Source organism: Sodiomyces alcalophilus (assembly GCF_042370955.1).
Source record: "Sodiomyces alcalophilus JCM 7366 unplaced genomic scaffold ACRALscaffold_2, whole genome shotgun sequence".
NCBI classification, from domain to species: Eukaryota; Fungi; Ascomycota; class Sordariomycetes; order Glomerellales; family Plectosphaerellaceae; genus Sodiomyces; species Sodiomyces alcalophilus.
Genome location: NW_027263533.1, coordinates 387,793 through 411,556, shown reverse-complemented (window position 1 = coordinate 411,556; position 23,764 = coordinate 387,793). Strand labels below are relative to the sequence as shown.

The window sequence follows — 23,764 nt, the reverse complement described above, 5'->3', positions numbered from 1 at the left end:
CGACGGCGAGTCAATTGGCTTAGACCCACTCAAGCTTATCTCTTATCGATAAATTGGAGCTCCAATTAAGGTTCCTTATCTTATCCTATCCAGGTACCTCCCTATCTCGTCCTATCTTATCGGCTTATCGTCCTTGCATTCTCCCAAAATTTTCTAAACACCCCCCATTCATCGATAATTCGATCACGGACAAATCGAGGACCACACGGAAGCCCGCGTTCAACGCCCATTCCGTTTCCTCACGCGCCAAGATGCCGCCAGTGTCATCTGGTCGGATTACCAAAGCCCGAAAGGGCAAGAGATTGACTCCCCATCGGAAGAATCACAGATGGGAGTCTTTCCAGACCAAGATCGGGAAGCTTCATTCCCTCGACCCCTTGCGAAAAGTGCGCCGGCACGACCTCGACGCCGAAGACCTCGACTCTACCACATCGTACTTTAGGAACGGCCTAGAAAAATGGAACGAGTTGAACATCGCCAGCGGCTTCGTCTCCTTCAAGCGCCAAGTCCTCCCCCTCACCGAGAGTCTGGCGCAGATTCTGCACTTCGAGTCCAGGATCTTCGAGCTCCTCGCGCGATACATTTCCATGCAAGAGAAAGAGTCTCTGGAGCCGCTACTCGACCTCCTAACCGCCTTTGCCCACGACCTGGGTGTTCGGTTTGAGAAACACTACGCCGCCTCTCTCGGCTTGATTGTAGCCATCGCTGCCAAGCCCCAGGATGTCGAAGTCATCGAGTGGACTTTTGCCGCCCTCGCATTCCTATTCAAATATCTTTCGAGACTCATTGTTCCCAATCTCCGACCGACATACGATGTTCTTGCCCCGCTACTGGGAAAGACACGGCATCCCCATTACATTGCGCGGTTTGCCGCCGAAGCCGCCAGCTTCCTCATCAAGAAGGCCGCTGCCCCCGCCAACCGTGAGACCGCGCTGGTTTCCATCGTCGCACACGCCCGAGATGACCTCTTGAGCATTGCCGGGGACCGCCAGTTCCAGCTATACCAGGACGGGATAATGACCATGTTCTCCGAGGCCATGAAAGGTCCTGGAGAGACATTGCACTCGACGGCACAACCCATCTTGAAGGCTCTCTTGGGAGCCTTACCCGCCTCCGAATTGGAACTCTCTGCGCAATCGACGTGGTCAGACGTAATCTGCGGCGTCCTCACCAGCGTCATCCATCATTCCAACGCCACTACTTTCGCACCGCTAGAAGAAGCCCTCTTGGAGGAGGCCAATCTCCGGTTGGCAGAACAGACCTCTGACAAACCATGGCGGTTTGTTCCGTTGATTAGGGCTTTCAGCACAGTAGCTGGCGTACGTGCGGGATCGAGGATGGGCAGCTGGTCATCCGTTGTCCGGCGCATCGTGTCCATGCTGGACTGGACGACGAAGCGTGCGCCAGACGTGTCATCTGACCAGGCCAATCTGGTCTGGAAACATGTTATTGCCAACACCGCCATTGTGTGGCATGTAGCTCCCATGGACGCCCTTATCCCATGCATCAAGGACTTCACCAATTCACTACAGCGGGAGCCATTCATGAGATGGTTTATCCCGTTTTGCGCCTACCTCTCGGAGCTGGACTCTCAACGGTTCCGTAGCCTATTCCTATCATATTTCCAGAGGTGAGCATATCCTCCATATTCCTTCCCAAGTTGCTTGTGGATAACTAACATTTTTTCTTCTTCAGATTCGTCGGCAGTCATTGGTCGCAAGGGCACAACGACGACGAGCTATGCATCTTCCTGCCCAAGATGGTCAAGGCCGGTAGCCTTCCGGCCCCTGGGGACAAGGAGACCTGGACCCTCCCACGAGGCTGGCAGGACCAGATCGTGGCAAAGTTCGAGCGGCTGGAAGTCTCTCCGTTCCCTGAACGTGGCACGTATGACAAGGACCCCCAGACATGGAGAGACAGGTGTTTGCCCAAGTACTCCATGTTATTAGATCTCCTGGACTCGACAACCGTCCACCCGAGTGCCACTGCAAAGATTGCCGACCTCTTGCTCAGAAAGCTGAAGCTCGCGCTGCGGCCGACCTCGTCCCTCGCTTCAGACGAGGTCCACTTCAGTGTCAGCCAAGGCTTCCATGCGTACTTGCGTATGAGTAAAGTGGCTGGTCCCGTGGACCCTGGCTTAGAGCCCCTACTTCGAGCCGCTCTGCCTCGGTTCAGTCGGTCGATAGGATTCCTCGAAGCATACTTGACGTACGAACAGCTGAAGCGAAGTGCGCCGCCCGTAGAACAACGGGAGAGCAGCAGCAGCAGTGAAGGCTCGAAGACTGAGGTGGATCCCCTCGTTAAGGCTCTGGTCGACAACCTCTCGTCACCCTCGCATGAGCTTCGACTCGCGACGTTAAAGATCTTTGCCAATCTCGACTCGACCCCAGACGAATCGTCGTGCCTGGCCCTGATGACCGAGATCGAAGAGACTCCTTTGGAGCTTGGCACATTGAGAGTCGTCGCCATGCACATTCGCAAACTTGGACAGACATACTCCTCGTTGGGTGAAGGCTCGTGGTTGCGGCTCGCAGTCCCGGCTTTCCTGTTCGGCATGATGACCGTCAAGCTTACGCCTCTTTGGAAAGACGCCACCACCGCGTTAGGGCAGGTTGGGCAGTCCAAATCCGGCGAGGAAGTTATCCTAACTCTGGTCCTGGACTGGCTTGACGTTCCTTCGACCAGAGGCTCTGGGCCAGGTTCGCTGCCAGGCCAGGCACGCAAACCACTGACCGACTTTGACTGTACTCATCTCCAGAAGCTCACGACCACAGCTGAGGAAGTGCACAACACGGTCGAGAGCGTCCTCCAAATCATGCTCGAGTACTTCGACAAGCAACAACAACCCGTCGAGACGCATCCCGCCAATGCTCGATCCCAGGCCCTTAAAGTACTCGCCGGCTTGCCGGCACTGGCAGAGAAGCGGTCTCGAAAGATTGTCCCGTACTTCTTGTCATGGGCTTCTGAATCCACGGGTCCGTCAACAGACCTCGAACAAGTTGAGGAAGTCGAGGGCGACGAGGGAGGCGTGGAAGACGAGGAAGATCAGGATGAAGACGAGCTTCAAGGCGAGGGTGATTCCGGTGCGGACAGTTGGTCCCTTTATGACCGGAAAGCCATGCTCGCCGTGTTCGAGAAATTCGTCAATCCCAAGTCCCTCTATGAGAGCGAGAGAGTATACCAAGCTCTCCTCCATCAGCTGGAAAACGGCGACATAGAGGTTCAAAAGTCGGCCCTCAAGTCGATTCTGACCTGGAAGCAAGAAGGTATCAAGCCGTACCAGGAGAACTTGGAATTCTTGCTCGACGAGGCGAGGTTCAAGAACGAGTTGACTGTCCTCTTGCAGGGCGAGCAGGCCATCCGAGCCGAGCATCGTCCCGAGCTGATGCCGGTCTTGCTGAGACTACTCTACGGAAGAACCATCTCCAAGAAGGGAGCGGCGAGCGGCCGGCACGGCCTAGCGGCCACTCGTCTCGCTGTTCTGAGAAACCTGTCACCAGAGGACCTTGGCGGCTTCCTAGACATTGCGCTGGGAAGTCTGAGAGGTCTCACCGTCATGCAGGACTCGGGCCTCCGGGAGGATCTGTTTTCCCGAGAAATCTTGAACCCCCGGAAGCAAGTCGGTTTCATGAACATGATGCTGCCGCTGATCAACGAACTCGGTACCGATGTTGAACCCTATGTCGACAGGCTGCTCAACTCCGTCTTGTACTGCGTCATCTATGCCTGCCGGAAGCTAAGGGAGCTGTCTGCCGAGTCCGATGCAGCTGGAGATGCAGAGCAAGAGGAAGAGAAGGGACCATCGCACGAATCCCTTTACAAGGTCACGCGGACCACCGGCTTGAAGTGCTTGAACTCGCTGTTTCGGAACGCGCCTAATTACCCCTGGACTCGCTACGCAGAGATCATCACGACCGAGGTCGTTTCTCCTCGCATCGAGAATCTGCCGGTGGAAAATACCCAAGGTGTCTCTGGGCTCCTGCAACTGCTCTCGATCTGGTCCCAGCTCCCCAAAGCCGCGCTGTTCCTTTCGATCCACAGCCAAATCCTGCCCAAGATCATTGAGTGTGTCTCTGTCGAGAAGGCCAAAGACGAGGTCAGAATCTTCTGCTTGAGCATCGTTCGGAATCTCATCGGACTAGTCAAAGCACCTGCTTCCGAGTCCGAGTTCAATGAGCTGATCAAGGCCGAACTCCTCGATCCCAACACCGACCTCCTCCTTCGACACATCACCGTGGCCCTGAAATCAGACGGCATGAGCAGCAGCTTGCTTGACGCCTGCCTGGAGACAGTTGTTGACATTTCTCCGTTGATTGAGACGTCTGAGAATGTCAACGAAGTGTTGCAAATCTCGATTTTCCTCCTCAACCAGCCACCGAGACGGGTCAACCCCAAGGCCAAGGGTCAGCTCCTGCTGATCCTGGAGCAGTTCGTCACACTCCACGAAGCAAACGGCGTAGACCTGGGTCCGTCCAGCGAACTGTTCTCGACTATTTTCGAAACGGTGTCTGCCCTGTTCAGCTACTTCAAGGACAGGGATAACCGGCAATCCCTCTGCCGTCTCATGGTCGTTCTTAGTGGGAACGATGCTCAGCTCGAACCCATTGCGTCGATCTGCACATCTATGAATGCCTTTGCCGAGGGCCGTATTGATGAACCCGACTACGACAAGCGGTTGTCTGGCTTCAACCGGGTATCCGGGAAGGATGGCCCTTTTACCAGCCGACAATGGCTCCCTCTCCTCCACAACATGGTGTTCTACCTCCGCGCTGATGAGGAATTCGGCATCCTGTCATCCAATTCGGCGGATGGAATACGGACGTTCATCCAGGAAGCTGCCTCTTCTGAGGACGAGAGCACCAAGAAGAAGTTTAGTACTTACCTCGACAAGATAATACTGCCCGCCTTGTACTCTGGAGCACGCGAGCCGTCGGCAACGGTCAGGCGAGAATGCCTTCGAAGCTTCGGGTATCTGCTCTCTAAGATGCCGACCTGGCACGCGGTCTCCGACCTGAAGGGTCTGCTGACCGATGCGGACGAGGAGTCGTCTGAGCCGGCTTTCTTCTTCAACATCCTCAGTCCTGCAACCTCTCGGCAGTTGGACGCCCTTCAGCTCTTGGAGACAGCGAACGAGACATCCGAATTCAGCAGCCAAAATCTCTACCACTTCTTTATCCCCATCCTGGAACACTTCATCTTCGGTCGCACCGATGGCAGCGATGACCATGGTTTGGGCGCTCAAGCGTCTGCGACCATTGGTAACCTGGCCATGTCTCTGGAGTGGAAGCATTACCGTGTCGTTCTACAGCGGTACATCGGCTTTGTAGAGACGAAGCCGGATCTGCAGAAGCAGGTGGTTCGACTCCTCGGGAAGGTCGGCGATGCTCTGGTGTCGTCCGTCCAGCTGAAGCATGCGGCGCCGGTGCAGATGGAGACGGACGAGCCGGACAATCACGCCGACGCCGAGGCCGATGGTCCTTCCCCGTCCATGAGGAGGCTTCCTTTCTCGATGCCCGACGAGATCAGCGCTGACATCTCAAACAACTTCTTACCGACGCTCCTGAAATACCTGAACCAGAAGGACGAGTCGGAAGTCAGCTACCGAGTACCCGTCGGCATCATCATCGTCAAGCTCCTGAAGCTTCTTCCGGAGGAACAGATGGGCCCGAAGCTGGCGGGCGTCCTTACGGATATCTGCCATATTCTACGCAGTAAAGCGGCCGAGTCGCGAGACATGGCTCGGGAAACGTTGGTGCAGATCGCAAGCATTCTGGGGCCTTCGTACTTTGGCTTCATTCTGAAGGAATTGAGAGGAGCTCTCAAGCGAGGATACCAACTGCACGTTCTCTCGTACACCCTCCATTCGATTCTCCTGCAAGTCATTCCCGAGTTCCGACAGGGAGACCTCGACTATTGTCTCCCTCCCATCGTCGCAATCATCATCGACGACATCTTTGGCGTGACCGGTCAAGAAAAAGACGCCGAAGGGTATACAAGCCAAATGAAGGAAGTCAAATCCAGCAAGAGTCAGGACTCGATGGAGCTCATTTCCAAGTCTGCCTCGGTCAGCCACCTCATCCATCTCATCCACCCGCTCCAGTCCCTCCTCATGCAGAAGCTCGACCTCAGAATGGTCCGCAAGATTGATGGGCTCCTGACGCGGATCACGACGGGCTTGCTGCAAAACCCGGCTGCCGAGAGCAGGGACACCCTGGTGTTCTGTTACGAGGTCATTCAGGAGGTGTACAAGAGTGGCAAGCCGGAACAGGTGTCAAGGCTCGACCCGAGGTTGAAGAAATACCTTTACCAGAAGGGTGTGAGAAAGAGCGAGCGGGAATCCGGAAGCAAACACACCTACAAGCTGACCAGGTTTGCGCTCGACGTGCTGCGATCCATCTGGAAGAAGTACGACAGCCTGCGCAACGAAGAGAACATCTTAGGCTTTGTGCCGATGCTGGGAGACGCCGTGGTGGCCGGGGAGGAGGATGTCAAGGTGGCGGCGTTCAAACTGTTGACGGCCATCGTCAAAGTACCGTTCAGCTCGGACGAGGGCACGGGTCTCTACAAGGTGGCGACGAAGGAGGCCACCAAGAGCATCTCCTTGTCCGCGACGACGGCGTCGGAGCTGTCGCAGTCAGCGCTCAAACTGGTGTCCGTTGTTCTGAGGGACAGGCGGGACGTCGTGGTCAAGGACGCGGCGATTGACATGCTCGTTACGAAGCTGAAGGATGACCTCACCGACCCCCTTTACCGACACGTCACGTTCAACTTTTTGCGATCGGTGCTGGACCGCAGGATCGAGACGGCGACGGTGTACGACACGCTCGACTATGTCGGGACGGTTATGATCACCAACGACGACAAGGACACTCGCGACCTGGCCAGGGGTGCCTTTTTCCAATTCCTTCGGGAGTATCCTCAGAAGAAGGCGCGGTGGGCCAAGCAGCTCAACATGATCGTCGGCAACCTCAAGTACGATCGCGAGGGTGGGCGACTGTCGGTCATGGAGATTATCCATCTGCTGCTGAGGAAGTCTTCGGATGATTTCGTACAGGAGATTGTCGCCACGTGCTTCTTGCCCCTCATCTTTGTCGTTGCCAACGACGAGAGCGACAAGTGCCGTCTCGCGGGGGGCGAGCTGATCAAGGAAATCTTCCGACGGGCCGACAAGGAGCGGATGAAGACGTTCTTGGCCCTTCTCCGATCCTGGCTTGACCAAGACGACAACCCCGCGGTTCTGGGACTCGGGATCCGGGCGTTTGGGTTCTTCTTCGAAGCGAGAGAACCTTCCGACAAGGATCAGAAGGAGGTGAAGCTCGTCCTGGATAAGATTGGCGAGATTGTGGGGGCCGAGGACGTTCGGGTGGTGGATGAGGACCTGATCAACACGACGCTGAAGACTACCCATATCCTCGTGCAGGCGTACCCGGCGCAGCTCCTGGCGCCGGCTTTGCGGGATCTCTGGACCGACATTCGCAACTGCCTGACGCATCCCGAGGGATCGGCCAAGTTGAGCGCCGCGAAGCTGGTCAGCTCGTACCTCGCGGATTTCGCGACGCAATCGGCGTCTCCCGGCGAAACCATGAACGGCTCGCATGGCCTGGAACTCGGAAACGAAGATGTCCAAGAACTGGTGCGACTAGCGATGGGCGCCTTGCGGACGAAGGAGGGGGTCGATGACGAACTTGCGGCCGAAGTCACGCAGATCCTGATCTTCCTCGGCCCACGCATGCAGGTGCGGATGCGCGACGGACCCGTGGCCGATGCGCTGGCGGACGACCGGGAGGCGGAGGAGGAGGAGGAGTCGAGGCTGGAGCAGCGCGGCAAGGACCTGCAGTACCTGTTCTGGAAGCTCTCGTCGATCCTGCGGCAGGACGTCAAGGCCAACTCGGCGGCGATGACGGGCAAGGTGGCGGCGATGGAGGTGCTGGAGACGGTGTGCCGGCGGGTGGCGGACGCGGACCTCGCGCCGTCGCTCAAGACGATCCTGTACCCGCTGCAGAGCATCACGGACCCGTCCATCTCGACGCCGTTTTCGCTCGACGAGGGGTTCAAGACGAAGCACGAGGCGGTGCGGACGCGGGCGCAGGTGCTGATGGACGCGCTGCAGAAGAAGTTTGGCACGGCCGAGTACTCCAAGACGCTGCTCGCGATCCGGGAGGAGGTGAGGGCGAGGCGGCAGGCGAGGTCGAGCAAGCGGAAGATTGAGGCGGTGACGCAGCCGGAGAAGTTCAACCGGGACAAGCGGAAGAAAACGGAGAAGAAGAAGGAGAAGAAGAAGGTCAAGGTGCAGGAGTATAAGGCTTATCGGCAGGCGTTTAAGCAGTGGTGATTTTTCTTTGTTTTTCAAGATTGTCTACGTTGAATAAGCACTCATGTAACGAGTAGCATGGATAGAATGGCGTTGCGGCGTTGTGCCGAGAGAATTGGGATTTATCGAAAGTGGTATCTAATGCTATGTTACATATGGAGTGTGGTGAGGATACACGAGTAGTGAAGGCCCGTTGAGGAAGAAGAGCATGTTTTGCAGGTCCCTCAACCTTTCCACGCCCGTGATGTCTATTAGGATGTGTATTGGTGGTGTGACGGGATATTCCAATCCCTCCGATGCGCCGAGGCCAGTTGCAAGGCCATATTTTCTCCCATGATAAACAGTATAATAAAAGGCGCTGTCGTCTCTTCAATCAGATCACCAGAGGCCATCCCAGGCCAGCTTTTATATGTTTCTACACGTCACGTCTGTGAAGACGCCTCTTGCCCACCATCACGATGCTGTAGAGCTACCGCCCTGCTGCTGGGGCTGGCCAGCCAAGCTAAACCCGTCCTGCGAGGCCGAGGCGCCAGCGCCAGCAGGGGAAGCGTCGGCGTCGTCCTCCCAAAACTCAATGTCGCCGTCCTCGCCGAGGGTGCCCTTCTTGACGAGCTGGCCCTTTTCGCGCATGAGGTCCTCGACGGTGAAGTGGCGGTCGCTGAAGATGTTGAGGTGGTCGGCGATGACGTGGCGGTTGCGACAGCCGGGGCAGGTGACGAGGACGGAGCCGCGGTGGTAGCCCTGCTTGGAGATGTTGTGGGTGGATTGGGTGTTGCAGGGGGAGCAGGTGAAGGTCAGGCGGTAGTGCGGTTGGGTCTCGACGCGGGATTTGGGGGGGCGCGCTGGTGAGGTCGTGGAGGTGGAGGTGGAGGTGGCCGGCGGTGGAGGTCGAGCGGGCGGTGGAGGGACTTTGAAGGCTCTTGAGAGTGGCGAGGAGGAGAAGAGGCGCCCGGCGAGGGGGGAGGAGGATGGGCTCGTGGTTGTGGTTGAGGTTGAGGTTGCTGTCGCGGTCGCGATGGCGGTTTGTGGATGTGGTCGAGTCGAGCTGCGTAAATGGGTTCGGGCAGAATGGACGAGCGGGGAGAAGCGAGAGAGGGTCGTTCGTGAAGCCATTGTGACGAGTTTGGCGGATTCCGTGTGTGGAATCAGAGGGATGTGATGCGACAAGGATTGAATTGTACGCTGTGTCTCGAGTAAGGGAAATGGGAGAAAAAAAGAGAAAAGACCTGACGTCGATACTTTGCAGGTTCTAGCGCATGATGATCGGGCTTAGCGCGTGGGGCGGCTTAGTCTGGACGCTTCGTTGTGGCTTAGCTTGTGTGGCTCAGCCACTCATTCGCATACGTTGTACATAGGTACCGTCAGATTACATAACGGTAGCGACGTCCCAGGATTCCGTATTCTCTTGTTTCCCTTCAAACTGCCGTCGTTTGAGATTCTGAAGACGTACAACATCGCCAGAAAGAACTGGCGGTTTAACCATCGGCACGAAGTAAGGTACGAGTCCCGTCAGCTTCAAGAAGATATATTGGATCGTTCCTGTGCCTCGACCCTTGACCCGTGCTGTCTACTGCAGAAATCCGATATTGACCATACCAGATACCACCTCCGCCTCGGTCCGCTAATTGGACGTCTAAACAGTAACCATCCAAACAGCAGCTGCATACTCCTGCAAGGCATCGGTACCAAGTACGATATCGCCCTCGTTTCGGTGCCCATCGGCCTCTCGAAGGAAGAGGTCTTCAAACTCAAGCCTTAGAGGACCACCAGTTACCTCATACGATGCAGGATCGGCTTCGCCGAGTCCATCAGGCCGTTCGATGATGATGGTCTGGACACATCCGGGCGGAGATGTGTGGTGAATGCGCCGCCACTTTTCGATTCGAATTCGTCGCGCTGACTTGTCCGCCCTTACGAGGAGGACCACCTTCACCTCGTAGTGGGAGGCTTTAAACCACCATCTGGCCTTGATGTGTAACGCTACCCAGCTCTGCACGTAGCTGGCTTCGATGGCTAGCGTGGGGAATTTGTCCGGCCGACGCTGTACTGGTCGTCGGCAAGAGTCCCCTTCTCCTACGGACCCTATGTTGCCGGTGCTGTCTGTCTTGGTATACGTCCTAGCTCCTACGCAGTCCCAATCTCTTCGCAGGTCCATTTGGACAACCCGGGCGAAGATCACATCATCAAGCAAACGATGGAGTTGTTCGTGGGGAAAGGTTGGCCTCGTGATGATGAGGAGCTGAGTGCCAGTCGACCAGAGAGAAAACCGAAAGTCCTCTCTTTGTCGGATTCTTTCCGTCTCGATTTGAGAATAGTCCTCGAAGGAGACATTCTTCACCATCAAAACATCACCCTCGGCACGATTGATACGCTGGAAGAGATTCTCTATTCCAACGTATTTCATCTCTGTTCAACGCTGGTATAGTAGAGCCTGGCAGTGATAACAAGTGTGGGACCTTGAAGACGTATTGGATTCAACGCTGGGTGATGGTGGGCTGTGGTAATAGAGAAGCGAAGTGCGAAGTCAATCATTAGCCAGAGATGTGTTCAATGGTGGCCATCCGGGCTATGAAGATGGGGGAGGACAGGGTCATTTTATAAGAAGCGCAGGCTCTGTCACACAACTCGTAAGTTTGGGAGACGCCGACCTCAACGCCTCTATTGCCATACGCTCCGAAGAAACGCGAGAATAACGTTGAGGGGAGAGCTTGGGCGTTCGTGATGGCTTTACGTATATAAAACCAAGTGGTGGTGAATAACGCGCCTCTAAATGAGTGGATAGGCTATGAGCCAATCATACTGAGATACAAGGTACCCCATTCTGACTAAGCGTCCCTACTCCATATCTTATCTTTTGTTCTGGGTCATCGACGCAAACCCCCCAGCTCCTGGCATCGGCGCCCATAAATTCGTCCTGGCCATCATCCATGATATGGATCCCTGCGTCTGGGTCCATCCACCACGTCTTCCTCCATCGTTCGTGAGCCCTCACTTTATCTGGGCAACTTTGCCTTCCACTCTTGCTTCCAGAGCCGTCCAACCTGGGTAACCAGACGTCGACACCTCCGCTTCTACCGATGACTACCAGCTACCTGGCTTTTAACTTGACAGTCCATCATCACCACCCACCCACCCTCTACCACTCGGTACTGGCACACTAGACCACGATAATCCCGACGCTTTTACTCGCATCGTTCCTTTCAAGATTTAGGTCAGTGGTCAGCCACAAGGAGTGGTCTCGCCAGCACAGTCAGCTCCAAATTAATGAGAGCTTGACCGTCGCTTCACCATGATATCCGGTCGAGGAGGGGGTCATGCCCCAAAGCATGGCCGTATTCGCCCGCCCCGTCGTATGCTCAAGGTATGTGTGGCTCGCCCTCTGCGTCGTGTGTTTAAACGAAATCACGCCATGCTAACGGCTGTCCTCCCCCTTCAGCCCATCACAGGACATTCCGCCGATCCAGACGACATCGAGGGTCCATGGCAAATCCTAAAGGAAGCCATGATGGACATCCACCAGAAAAATTGCAGCAAACTGGCCTTTGAGCACCTGTACCGTGCAGGATATAAGATCGTCCTGAATAGGAAAGGCGATGTCCTCTACGACCGCGTGCGGGACTTTGAGCGCGACTACTTTGCCAAGAATGTCATCCCCAAGATCGAGGCCCTCGTCACCACCAGCCTGGTCAATATCGCCGTGGGACACGCCGGCGCCTCTGCCAATGAGCGCCGCGAGATGAGCGAGAATTTCCTAAGGCGCCTCCGCGAGTCGTGGGAAGACCATAACACCGCCATGAACATGATCGCAGACATCCTCATGTACCTCGACCGCGGTTTCATCCAAGACACCGGCCGTCCGTCCATTTACACGACCACCATTGGACTGTACCGCGACCACATCCTCCGCGCCTCCCTCCGCTCCTCCGCCGACTACACCGTCTCCGACATCCTCAACTCCATCATCGTCAACCTGATCAACATGGAGCGCGACGGGGACGTCATCGACCGTTCCCTGATCGGGAGCTGCATCCGTATGCTCGATTCGCTCTACGAGACGGACCAGGAGCTCCACGACGAGAAGCTCTACTTCACCAGCTTTGAGCCCGTTTTCCTGCGGACCACCGAGGAGTACTACGACGTCGAGTGCGAGAAGCTCTTCCGCAATGGCGATACCATCGCCTGGCTACGCCACACCGACCGCCGCCTGCAAGAGGAGCAGGACCGTTGCGACACCACCATCCACCGCTCCACCTTGCCCAAGTGCACCAAGATTGTCGAGGAGCAGCTCATCGCGAAGCATCTCGCCGAATTCCTCAAGCTCGACACCGGCATCGTCAGCATGCTGGACAATGACAGCCTGGAGGAGCTGGCCATAGTCTACCGCCTCGTTAACCGTGTCGACCCCAAGAAGGCCGTGCTGCACCATCACGTCGTGGGCCGCATCGTCGACTTGGGTCTCGAGATTGAGCAGACCGTCAAGAATACCGATTTTGCCAATTTGGCCGCACCAGTTGCCGCCGATGGCGAGGATGGTGGTGCTGGTGGCGCCGCTGGCGGTGCAAGCAAACCTAGCAGAGGCCCTACGGCTGCTTCGGCCGCCGCCCAGCAAACCGCAGCCGCCATCAAGTGGGTGGACGACGTACTGCACCTCAAGGCCAAGTTCGACACCATGTGGGAAAAATGCTTCGAGAAGGACCTCGACATCCAGACCATGTTCACCAAGGGCTTCTCCACCTTCATCAACCGCTTCTCTCGTGCGTCGGAATACCTCTCGCTCTTCATCGACGACAACCTGCGCCGCGGCATTCGCGGCAAGACCGAGAAGGAGATTGACGAGGTGCTCGACAAGGCCATCACCCTGCTGCGCTACATCCAAGACCGCGACATGTTCGAGAGGTACTACCAGAAGCATCTCGCCAAGCGTCTCCTTCTCAGCAAGTCGGAGAGCCAGGATGCCGAGACGGCCATGGTGTCACGCATGAAGGACGAGCTCGGCCACCAGTTCACCAACAAGTTCGAGGGCATGTTCCGCGACATGAAGACGTCGGCCGAGATCACCGCCAACTACCGCACCCACATCCGCGACCTGGGCCACGACTCGGAGGATCAAGCCCGGCAACCCGAGCTCACAGTCAACATCCTCACCACCAACTGCTGGCCGCCCGAGATCTCCGACCGGAAACAGGTGCTCGACTCCAGCGCCCCTTCCCAGATCATGTACCCCAAGGAAATCCAGGCCATCCAAAAGAGCCTCGCGTCCTTCTACCTGACCACCCGCAGCGGCCGCAAGCTCACCTGGATCAGCTCCATCGGCAACGCCGACATTCGCTGCGCCTTCCCCGCCGTCCCGGGCGCCAAGGGCCCGCTGGCCCGCGAGCGGAGGTACGAGCTGAACGTGTCGACCACGGGCATGATCGTGCTCATGCTCTTCAACGACCTGGCCGACGGCGAGGCCCTCTCGTTCCAAGAGATCAGGGACAGGACGGGCATGCAGACAAACGACCTGCTGCGTACGCTGTCGTCGCTCACCATCCCGCCCAAGTCGCGCGTCCTGCTCAAGGAGCCGGCCGGCCGGCGGGTCGAGCCCACCGACAGTTTCAGGTTCAACGCCGCCTTTGTGAGCAAGACGGTCCGCATCAAGGCGCCCATTGTCAACGCGACGGCCAAGGCGGAGTCTGATAAGGAGCGGAAGGATACGGAGGAGAAGAATACGCTGTCTCGGTTACACATTATCGATGCCGCCATTGTGCGGACCATGAAGTAGGTTTTATTTTTTATTTTTTATTTTTCGAGCTGGTCCGGAAACTAAAGCTAACAATGGTCCAGACAGCGCAAGGAACTGAAGCACTCGCAGCTCATCTCCGAAGTCGTCGGGCAGCTGGTCGGCCGCTTCAACCCCGAAGTCGGCCTCATCAAGAAACGGATCGAGGATCTCATCGCCCGCGAGTACCTGGCCCGCATGGAGAACATCGATGTTCCCACCTACCAGTACCTGGCGTAACCCTGATGATATGCCGTGGGGCATGATGATGAAATGTACGCAGTAGACGAACGACGTGATGGATCATGAGCGTGTTTTTTTCTCCGTTTTGTCTGTCCTCTGGCAGGATAAGACGGGAGGCAGGGGGTGCTTTGACGGCATTGACCCAACCACACCGGGTCAATAGCATGGCAGCCATGGTATTGGGGATGCAAAATGGGGGTTTCTACCTTTTGTCACATGGCGTACCGGCTGAGATTGGAAATGGCATGGGCGGATGGGGGTGGGCGCATAGGCAGGCGAATGCAGGGGTTTTCAAATCGATATATTTACTTGCTGGCGCGCCTCTTCAACGACACCATCTCGCTTTGGTCTCTACGGAGGATAGCATCCATCACCTAGCATGGAGGGAGCGATCTGGTCTTTTTCTCCGTCTGTTCTTTTTCTCCGTCTCATACCTTTTTGCTTCGTCTTTTGACGAATGTACAACATAACATAACCTACGGATTACACAGCCATGGACGGGATGATGGCCCCTGGGTTGATCATGAACCCAAGTCCATGGACGTATTGACCTCTGGCGAGACATCAAGTCCGATAGCGACGCCTTTGTGAGACTCACCCTGGATTCAACACACGAGCGGCCGTCATGGCTGTCCAGTGTAGTGCATCCCTTTCGCCAGCAGTGTCAGACAGCCGCACGGTAAATATCAACCCCAGGATATCTTTTCAAACAATCGCTAATCAGTTCATGTCTCCTTAGTACAACTAATCATGTCGCCAAAGTTGGTCCAGAGCTTTTCAAGGGCCACTGTATATCTTACATGAATTACCAGACCTCCACAAGTAACCACACCGCCTCGAGGAAGCGGTATCTCTACCATTGCCTCTTGCATAACGGCCCCATCCCAAGAGGACAAAGAGGGGATACTGTCAAGGAGGACCTACAAGAGCCCTCCCAGGAGCCTCTGGGCCGCCCCAGAGTCCAACACTAACTGCCGTCCCTGCTCCATCCACGCCTCCAACCCCAGGAAACTCTCCCCGCTGGCCCGCGGGAACGCATCCCACACCGTCTCCGCCGCCTCAGGGTACTGCACCCACACGCCGTCGACCAGCTCGTCGCGGTCCTCCACCAAGCCGATGGACAGGATGCGTCGCCACACGCTGTAAAAGTAAAAATACAGCACCCGGCATAGCTCCATCGCCCGCCCGGGATCCGCGAGCGCTTCGGCCTTGTCTTCCGCGCTGTCGTCGCTCTCATCCGCGTTGCTGCCGGCCAAGAGGGCGCAGCAGTTCACACGCCATCGCAGTCCCGTCAAGATTCGCCCCAGCCCCGTGTGGAGCGCCACTAGGTTGTGGACTGGCGTCTGGCGCGAGTACGACGAGTGGAGCTGGCTTCTCAGTTGTGCGAAGCCGTCCACTTCGGCTTTGCGGTTGACGATGCGGATGAGGTATGCCGCCAGTTTCACGTAGGGCGCTTCCGCCGACGATGTCGCGTCCATCACCCTTTCCGGGGCCGTCCCGCTCGGGTCACGTTGCGTCTTAGGCACGTAGTGGAACGTTGCGTGGCTCGTCATCTGCCCCAGGACGTGTAGTAACCGCTGTATTGGGGTTGGTATTAGCTTTGTGACAAGACGGCAAGCCATCTGACAGTTCATAAGAGTTGCACATTCGCACATCATCGAAAGCATTCAACGAATAATGTAATAATAAAATAAAATAAAACCTACCAGTTTGTCAGTCTGTAAGCTGCAATCGAGCACCAGTGACGTCCAATCATGGCCCTTGGGCTCCCTATTCAGCATGTCCTGGTCGAGAAACTTCCGCAGATTGTGCTCGGGCCCAGAACTCTGAAGCTCTGCGTGGATGCGGCTGAGGTACGCGAAGCATTCGTCGAGATTCAGCACATATACCGACTGGATCCCATGTCTCACTCTCACGTTGAACCGGCCGCGTGCTTCGTCCAACACCCGGAGAAGCTCGTCGAAGTCAAAGACCTCGGGCAGTCTCCACCGCATCGTCCTTGCACCATCGCGGGTGACGTGATAAACGATCCGCTGGGCTGATTGTATCTGCTCCGTCAGCAAATCCGGGCGGTGAAGTCTGAAAGACCGGGGGGAGACCCCCTACGGGGAACAGCTTACCCATGAAATCTAACCCCCCAGAGAGGATAATGTCGTCGAAATAGGCCCGAATGCAGGGACCTGGCCACTTGGAGTTCACGGAAAGTTTCCGGCAGTTGTCACAGGGGGCGTCGGGTGCATCGTCCGTTGGTTGGCACTGCGCGTTACGTGTCAGTACAACTCGCCCGGCTGGTCAGGGCCACCGCCATTCCCAATGCCTCTAGATAAAAACTCACCGACTGTCTGGTGAGCTTGCAGCGGATACATATAGACTTGGACTGCCTCGTCCTCCGCGCAGCATCTCTCTTATCTGGCTGCATTGGCCCCTTGCGCTTTCCTCTTTCGTGTCTCGCCAACCTTTCGTCGGAAGCGAACGTAGCAATGTGGAAGGTGCGAGGGAAGGAAGTCCGTCGTGCCCTGGGGCGATGATGGGGGATTGGTATGGGTTTCGTGCCTGTGCTGTGGGTGTGATGATTCGGATGCCGGCGTCTGCGGCCGGAGATCCCAGACGACGGAACAGTCGGATGGCTTTGAGCGCTCCAATTTCGCGTCATGGGTAGCGGTGCATTGGATACGGTGGGCGATACTGGCTGAGAGGCAAACTGGTAATGATCAATAGAGCCCAATGTGGGTGAGTTGAATCTTCCAGAGAGATCGCAAAGGGACGGGCCCAGACGGGTGGGTGGATCGGCAAGACCCGTCCACATGCCGCCATCTATGTGGGGAGGCAGCTCCTGGGTAAGAATTGAGGAGGGCGTGTTCGTCTGTGGGACTGACGTGGGCGCAGCCCGTCTGTCCAGGGTCGGCGGCTGTGAGTGAGCCTGGTTGGTACCTTGACCCGGGTTGAAAGAGAGGTGCGAGTCCGTGTGCAACGCTGTCCCGGCCCTGGCTTCGGTTGCCGACTCGGACTGAATGCTCAACCAGGGGCACTTGGAACCGGAGGGGGGGCAGTGTGATGGAGACTGGGAAACGGTATGGTTCCAAGCCAGGGGTCCACCGGTGGAATGATACTGGTCGGAGAAGCTTGTGACCGGACTGTCCAGATAACTGGGGAAGTTGGCGGCATTGTCGTAATAGACGCCGTCGCCAATGGAAGAATGGCTATTGGCGACGGATGCCGTCTCCTCGTGCATATGCGAGCCGACATGACTGTGGGCGGGGGCGGAACTGTGCGACACAGGATAGGAGACGTCGCGCGGGTCATGAAGGGAGCCGGTCCCAAGCTCAGTGTGAGAAAGGTACGAGAGTAGACCGGCTGACGGCTCCTCATCAAGGGTGCTGCCATAATATTCACGACATGTGGCGTCGACGTCTTTGGTGAACTCGCTGGGGAAACACAATGGCTGTTAGCTTGACCCGGACAGTCACGTCATGGGGGATTGATGGGGGAATGGGGTCTATGGTTCACTCTATTATGATCTGAGGGCTCGGCGCGGGGAGGGTGATATCGGAAGCGGTGGGAAAGGTCGCCTGAGGGTCGAATACAAAGTGCGAAAAGGACGCCTCGAAGTTAGTGTCCAAGGGGCTAAGGTCGAGTCTGGTGTCTTCCTTGACGCGATACCACGACCAGGGCGGTTGCTGTTGCTGTTGCTGACCCGAAGAAGTTGTCGACTGGGTGGATAACTGTATTTCGGCGGGAGACTGTTCGACAAGTCTGTTTGGCCTTTGCGTTGGGAAGAACAAAGGGATAGTAGCAAGGTCATGACTGAATTCACGATCCAAGTCGGATTCGAGGTCCCGGTCCAAGTCCTGACCCTGATGCACGTTCGGAGTGCCAGAGCCTGACATGCTGGGAGACTGAGACACGGCGGGTCTGTAACTATCAACGGCGACTGACGGCTCTCTTCCTACTTATACGACTTCCCAATAATGTTTGATACTAGAACACTTCCGACTCGTTAAGTCAATTGTGAACAGGGACGAACGGCGGAAAAGGAGAGGAGGGAAACAGAGAAACCCGTAGAATGGTTGATATAGGAGATGGCGTCCTTATAGGATCTCGCTCCGGTTTCGGTGCGTTCCTTCGTCCTTCGGGGGGAGGCTGAGGCCCTCCCGCGCTACAGTAGCATGCCAGCCTCATCTTGGAGACGGTGAGCGTGTAGCGGACATGGTGTGCTGGCGGAGAGGTAGGAGGCGTAGTGATTGCAGGCGGACTACCAAGTGGCTCGGTAATGGCTGACACCAATCGGATGCACGATTTCCCTGCCGATGGGGCGCCTATATCGAAGCCCAACCTGACCAAATTGATGTCATGGCATCTTCTTGGGCCTGGGTCGGGTGCGTATAAGTAGGATAGTAGGATATTGGAGTGGATGGAATCATGTCCACGCCAATCCTTTTCATCCGTCGAGGTGGGCAAAGCATGGGATTCGAAATCTACGAAGCGCCCTGATGAAGGGGGAATGTCAAGGGCATGGAAGCAGAGGGGAAAGATGAGAGTCCAGATACTCGAGCCCGCGCGGTCAGCGTGTTGGCGGTTGAGTTTGTGGAAGGAGAGACCGGGAGCAAGGTGGGGTCTTGTTCCCCACGTGTCGAACGGTCCACACTGTGTCACTTTCTTGGCTACCCCATACTTTCGGTGTCACCCATATAAAATCTCTCATATAATTGGTCAATATCCAATTCCCCGGGTGTCCAGTTGTCATCCGCCTCCTGCCAATTGTTCGGGGAATGAATGAAGGGGAATGAACCTTCCTCAAGCCGATTTCCGGGGAGAACTTCAAGATACTGCTTCAGAAGTTCCAATAGGTACTTAGGTAGCTTCCTTCCAAAGTGAGCATCTCATCTCGAGACACTGTATCGTATCGTCAATTGTCTCCAGCGAATCCGCTTTCTCAATGTTCCTGTTCGCTCCATCAACCCGCAGGATGACGATTGCATGAACCCCCAACATACCTAGCCACAGCGACAACGCATGGACCGTAAGCGGGAAGTCGCCGATAGCCGATGCCGGGACTCGTGCCCCGGGCCCAAGGTGCGAAGTGAACATGCAAGCGAAGAAGCAGAGAAGAACCCCCTAGCCGCCATCATTCCCTCGCCCGGCCGAACATGAGATCAAAGAAGCGACTTGCTTTCTTCTTCCGCCCACTCTGCCTTGGCAACCACACTGCGAACCCACCCGCAAGGCAGTCTCGACAGCCCCCACCCGTTGTCTTATAAGCACCTCCCTTATCCGGTCCCTTTTCTGCGAGCGCTCAGAGCCTCGGAGCCCATTCCCATTGGGCTCTTGTTTCAGCTCTGTCATACTATCTTGGCCAGGGTTTGCTCTAGTTCTGCGGACTACTTTGTATCTGTATGCCTTGTCTCTTTCGGTTCACCGAGTGCTCCCATGACGATGAGCCACAGGGTCGCAGAACCGCCTTGTTCGTCCATGCGCCACAGTCGAACACGTGGTACCGGTGGCAGTGCCAAGGATCGACCTAAGCCCCGTTTCCCGATTCCCGGTATCGGAAGCTGCAAAGTGCGGGTTCCGGTTCCTGCTGCGAACCCGCTGCCGGAAGCGCTATGCCGTGAAATGGGCATGCGGAACGGCCAAGGTGATTGCCTCGATACTTACACGCTTCGCTTTTCCATTGACATCGCACGGCAGATGTGAAGGGAACGACGGGGCGCCACCGCCCTGATCGACCCCTGGCCCGAAACCTAAACGGGCAACTAATACGAAATACGGCCACCAGCCTCAGTAAGCCTCAATGCTGGACCAATGACACATGCTGCCGGTGTACCAATGCGCAAGGCTAGGAAGATCGACGTCCATGCCACTATGAAGGGACGGCCTCAAAGTAACTCAGTTTTGGCCCTGTCTCTGTTTATAGACGAGTATGAAAGGAGATGGAGTCGGGTATAAAAGCGGAACATTTTTGTCTTGGGTGATGCTATGTTGAGGAGATATCCGTTCTACCATCGCCGAGAGTACTACACTACCTATGGAAGAGGCTTTATACACATCAACGCAATAGCAAGTTCCCTCTAAACCAAGACCTCCACCGCACAGCCCAGCTTCAACTCCACTCGCCACTATCCCAAATCGTCACCATGGACAAGTCAGACACCAAACCCGACAACGTAGCCCACATTCCCCCTCAACTATCCGACCTGCACTGCTTCACCGAGACCGAAGGCGTCATCACAACCAGTAGGTCCCTTTGGATTCCAGGCAAATAAACCAGGGGGAATATACAACTAACAACTCCCCACAGCCATGTTTGACATCCCCGGCTACCGCATCGTGCGCGTCCTGGGCGTCGTGTACGGCCTCACGGTCCGCTCGCGCAACTGGGCCGCCGGCCTGGGCATGGTGCTCAAGTCCATCGCCGGCGGCGAGCTCCGCTGGTTCACCTCGATGCTGTACAACGGCCGCAACGACGCCATCTCCCGCGTCGTCGCCGAGACCAAGCAGCGCGGCGGCAACGCCGTCATCTGCCTCCGCTTCGACAGCGGCAACCTCGACGGGTTCGCCCAGCTTTGTGGGTACGGCACTGCCTGCGTCGTCGAGAAGATTGAAGGGAGCGACGCTATTGCCACGCAGCTGTCATCTTGATTTTTCGGTTCTTTTTCGCGATGCAGGTGTTCTATAGTCCAGTGGCGTCAAGTCTGCTGCCTCGGATGTAGTCGACCAGTAGAGACAGCGAATGGGGGCGAGATGGGGTTTGGGATGGCCACATGCGTCTGCAGTGTCTGTTTAGGTTGCACTTGATACCCAGAACCGGAGTAATATTCGATTTTTGTCATCATTCATTACCCTCCTCTTCGTGACATTCTCCGTTGTAGTCTTGGAAGTAAAAAAAGCCGCCATGATGGTATAAGGAAACCCAACAGACAAGCCATACCAAAAGGAAAGAGACACTCCTCCCCGACAACTCACCTAAAATACCTGGTCACCTCGCCAAAGGTATTCCCCCAATCGAAATCCTTCTTCTCACGTCGTCTCTCCCACTGCATCCCGCCGCCCTGGCCCCTCTCGACGCTCACGCTCCTCGCCCCGCTGCCACCGCCGCTCTTCCCCTTCCCGCCAAACGAATCGCCAGCGAACCGGACCGCCTCGCTCACAAACCCCACGCTGTCGCCCGAGGCCGCCCGCGCCCCGACGCCGATCAGCCGCTCCACGCTCCGCGGCAACCGCACGCCAAACTTGGCCAGCAGCGTCGTCAGGAACCCGCCCGTGATGAGCGGCATCAGGACCATCATGATCACCTTGACGGGGTTTTCCTTGGCGAAGCGCATGAGGTCCCGCCACAGCCGCCGCACAATCTTCTTCGCCTTGTGGAGGTACCCTTGCCGCGGGGAGCGCTTGTAGTAAGACGGCCGGCCTGTGAAGTGGCATCGGTGTTAGTCGCACGGAAAAGCGGGCGCCGGGGAATCAAAGGAAAGGAAAACGCACTAAAGCCAAAGAAGCTCGAACGACTCGCATTCGGAACCCCAAAGAAACTGGACCGCGAGGCGCTGTGCTTCTGGTAATCGTCGCCCCCGAGCAGCGACCCCGTAAAGATGCTGCGCTGCCCGACGGAGCTGGAGCGGCTACGCGAAGAACGATCCGTCTCGCGACGCCGCTTGGACTTGGACGACTTGGACTTGCGGTGCGAGCGGGACGACCGGGTGGAGAGGACACTCCCGCCGTCAAAGTCGAAGAACCCCATGGTTGTCTTTCTGACGGTTCGTTTAGTGTATGAAGCAATAGGGATTCGGTCAATTGGTTTAGAAATGTTGCGGTTTTGGTCGAGACAGGACGTGCGTGTCGTGTCGTCTTGTTCGACTGTCAACTCGGCGGGAGCTTGAGCGGGACCGATGGCCCAAGAAGCTCTCACAGCTTAGAATACGTATGTGTCCTCGCTAATTGGTCCCCACTGGTATTGGCTCGCGCGCAACGGATAGAGGAGTGATGTCGAGTCAACGCGGGTTTGACGCAAGGTGAATGCGAGTGATGAGTTGCATAGAGAACAAAAATGCCAAACTGGGGAACAGAGCCCAGGGCCCGGGGTAGGTAATGCGGCCGACCATTGGAACGACCCTTGGAATATTTCTCACAGCTACAAGAAAAAGCGGAGGCTGGGGAAGAGCTTGGCGTGGGTCTCACTAGGCTCATTTTGTACTAGTGTAAACGGCAGTCTTGGCTATGGTTTGTACTCTGTGGTTTGTACGTGTACTGTACCTTACGTCGTGTACCCAGGTACTTGCACGATTGTAACCACACGGCCCGTTGGAAACGGTGCGCGTCCCGTACGCCGTCAAAATAAAGAGAGGAACATAAATCTATTACCCGAATGCTTGCAAAATGAACTGAACCGCTAGCTGGGACGACGAGGACGACTATGCCGAACAACTTCACTTCTTCTTCTTCTTCCACACACTACTGCTCGACGACTTCTTCTTGACGGGGGGCGACGGATTAGCCGGTTTCTTGTTCCTGGACGACCGCCGGGGCGCTGGCGCCGGCTCCTCTTCCACAATGATCTCCTCCTGCCTCCTCCCACGCCGCGGCGGCTCCACAATCTGTACACCGTTGCCCAGATCGTCGCTCGAGTCCGGGTCGCTCGAGTCGCTGCCCGGGTCCGTCTCCGGGAGGTCGGGACTCGGCCTGCGGGAGCTGCCCCTGCCGCCCCTAGCTGCAGCAGGGACGACCGACGACCGTCGCGACTCGGCCGGACTCGGAATGTGCCTCTGTGAGACGGCCCCAGCGCCGGACGAATACGGCACGCGCGGGCCCTCCGTCTGGAACATGAACGGGTCCAGGACAGAGCGGGGTCGGGTGGCCGAAGAGGCACCGGGCGCCGGCGACACGCTGGACGCCCAGATATCTTCGGGGGGGGCAGAGCTCCGGGAGGAACGAGGTCGTGAGCTCGTAGTGTCAGAGGTGTGGCGGTGGGATACGGATGTACCGCCCGGTGGAGGGTACGCATATTGTTGCAAAAGCGGAGAACCATGGTCCTCCATGGACCGCGACGGAGGCCGCTGCGAGGCCGAGGCGGACGACAGGGGTCGACTGCGGGCCGTATTGGGCGGCGGGAAGAAGCCCATGGGTGGCAATGATCCCCCTTCCTGAGTTTCCGCCATGTGGGCCGGAGAAGGGTGCTGGGGAAGGTTATCGTCGGAGCCAGCCGGCAATTTCTTGCTCTTTTTCCTGCGAAGGGTGGCGGTGGTCGAACCCAGCTGCGAGAGGGGGACCGAGATGCGTTGCTCTTTTTTCTTCCGTTTCTTTCGTTCGCTGGCCCGTCGCGCCTCCTCTTCCTCCTGCAGTCGTTTCCGCCGCCGTTCGAGCGCTGCAAGTTCCTTCTTGTTGAGCTTGACCTCCTGCTTGCCGCGCTCCTGCGCCCGCCGAATGCGCGCCAGGGCCGCCTGAACCAGGGCCTCCTC

The 23,764-nt window shown here is 56.8% G+C and overlaps 8 protein-coding genes across 8 annotated transcripts; 4 read left to right on the top strand and 4 right to left on the bottom strand.

The window, feature by feature from the left end:
• Positions 1–251: 251 nt before the first annotated feature.
• Positions 252–8,332, top strand: ACRALDRAFT_2099532 (uncharacterized protein; the record flags this gene model as incomplete). The annotated part of the gene is made up of 4 exons (XM_071022951.1): positions 252–1,630; positions 1,696–2,975; positions 3,045–5,398; positions 5,429–8,332. 4 exons carry the CDS (start codon positions 252–254, stop codon positions 8,330–8,332), a joined length of 7,917 nt encoding a protein of 2,638 aa, XP_070876381.1.
• A 525-nt stretch (positions 8,333–8,857) lies between these two features.
• ACRALDRAFT_1025251 (uncharacterized protein) lies at positions 8,858–9,139 on the bottom strand (the record flags this gene model as incomplete). The annotated part of the gene is made up of 1 exon (XM_071014755.1): positions 8,858–9,139. A coding segment is annotated over one exon (282 nt), but the record flags the coding sequence as incomplete, so codon positions are not given.
• Positions 9,140–9,752: 613 nt separating this feature from the next.
• ACRALDRAFT_1060756 (uncharacterized protein) lies at positions 9,753–10,518 on the bottom strand. Its single transcript, XM_071016298.1, has 2 exons — positions 9,911–10,518; positions 9,753–9,808 (listed from the first exon to the last, which is right to left on the bottom strand). Exon 1 carries the CDS (start codon positions 10,464–10,466, stop codon positions 9,945–9,947), a length of 522 nt encoding a protein of 173 aa, XP_070876379.1. The 5' UTR covers positions 10,467–10,518; the 3' UTR covers positions 9,753–9,808; positions 9,911–9,944.
• A 711-nt stretch (positions 10,519–11,229) lies between these two features.
• ACRALDRAFT_1047451 (uncharacterized protein) lies at positions 11,230–14,911 on the top strand. The gene is made up of 3 exons (XM_071015503.1): positions 11,230–11,672; positions 11,748–14,071; positions 14,138–14,911. The coding sequence occupies exons 1-3, from the start codon at positions 11,601–11,603 to the stop codon at positions 14,310–14,312; spliced, it is 2,571 nt and encodes an 856-aa protein (XP_070876378.1). The 5' UTR covers positions 11,230–11,600; the 3' UTR covers positions 14,313–14,911.
• Positions 14,912–15,235: 324 nt separating this feature from the next.
• ACRALDRAFT_1060751 (uncharacterized protein) lies at positions 15,236–17,547 on the bottom strand (the record flags this gene model as incomplete). The annotated part of the gene is made up of 4 exons (XM_071016297.1): positions 15,236–15,892; positions 16,022–16,394; positions 16,429–16,571; positions 16,651–17,547. 4 exons carry the CDS (start codon positions 17,545–17,547, stop codon positions 15,236–15,238), a joined length of 2,070 nt encoding a protein of 689 aa, XP_070876377.1.
• A 2,121-nt stretch (positions 17,548–19,668) lies between these two features.
• ACRALDRAFT_1074445 (uncharacterized protein) lies at positions 19,669–20,257 on the top strand. The gene is made up of 2 exons (XM_071018243.1): positions 19,669–19,950; positions 20,004–20,257. The coding sequence occupies exons 1-2, from the start codon at positions 19,743–19,745 to the stop codon at positions 20,153–20,155; spliced, it is 360 nt and encodes a 119-aa protein (XP_070876376.1). The 5' UTR covers positions 19,669–19,742; the 3' UTR covers positions 20,156–20,257.
• Positions 20,258–20,449: 192 nt separating this feature from the next.
• ACRALDRAFT_2098500 (uncharacterized protein) lies at positions 20,450–20,954 on the top strand (the record flags this gene model as incomplete). The annotated part of the gene is made up of 2 exons (XM_071022886.1): positions 20,450–20,549; positions 20,614–20,954. 2 exons carry the CDS (start codon positions 20,450–20,452, stop codon positions 20,952–20,954), a joined length of 441 nt encoding a protein of 146 aa, XP_070876375.1.
• A 320-nt stretch (positions 20,955–21,274) lies between these two features.
• On the bottom strand, positions 21,275–22,050 carry ACRALDRAFT_2039797 (uncharacterized protein; the record flags this gene model as incomplete). Its single annotated transcript, XM_071020986.1, has 2 exons — positions 21,275–21,723; positions 21,795–22,050. 2 exons carry the CDS (start codon positions 22,048–22,050, stop codon positions 21,275–21,277), a joined length of 705 nt encoding a protein of 234 aa, XP_070876374.1.
• Between the last annotated feature and the right edge of the window lie 1,714 nt (positions 22,051–23,764).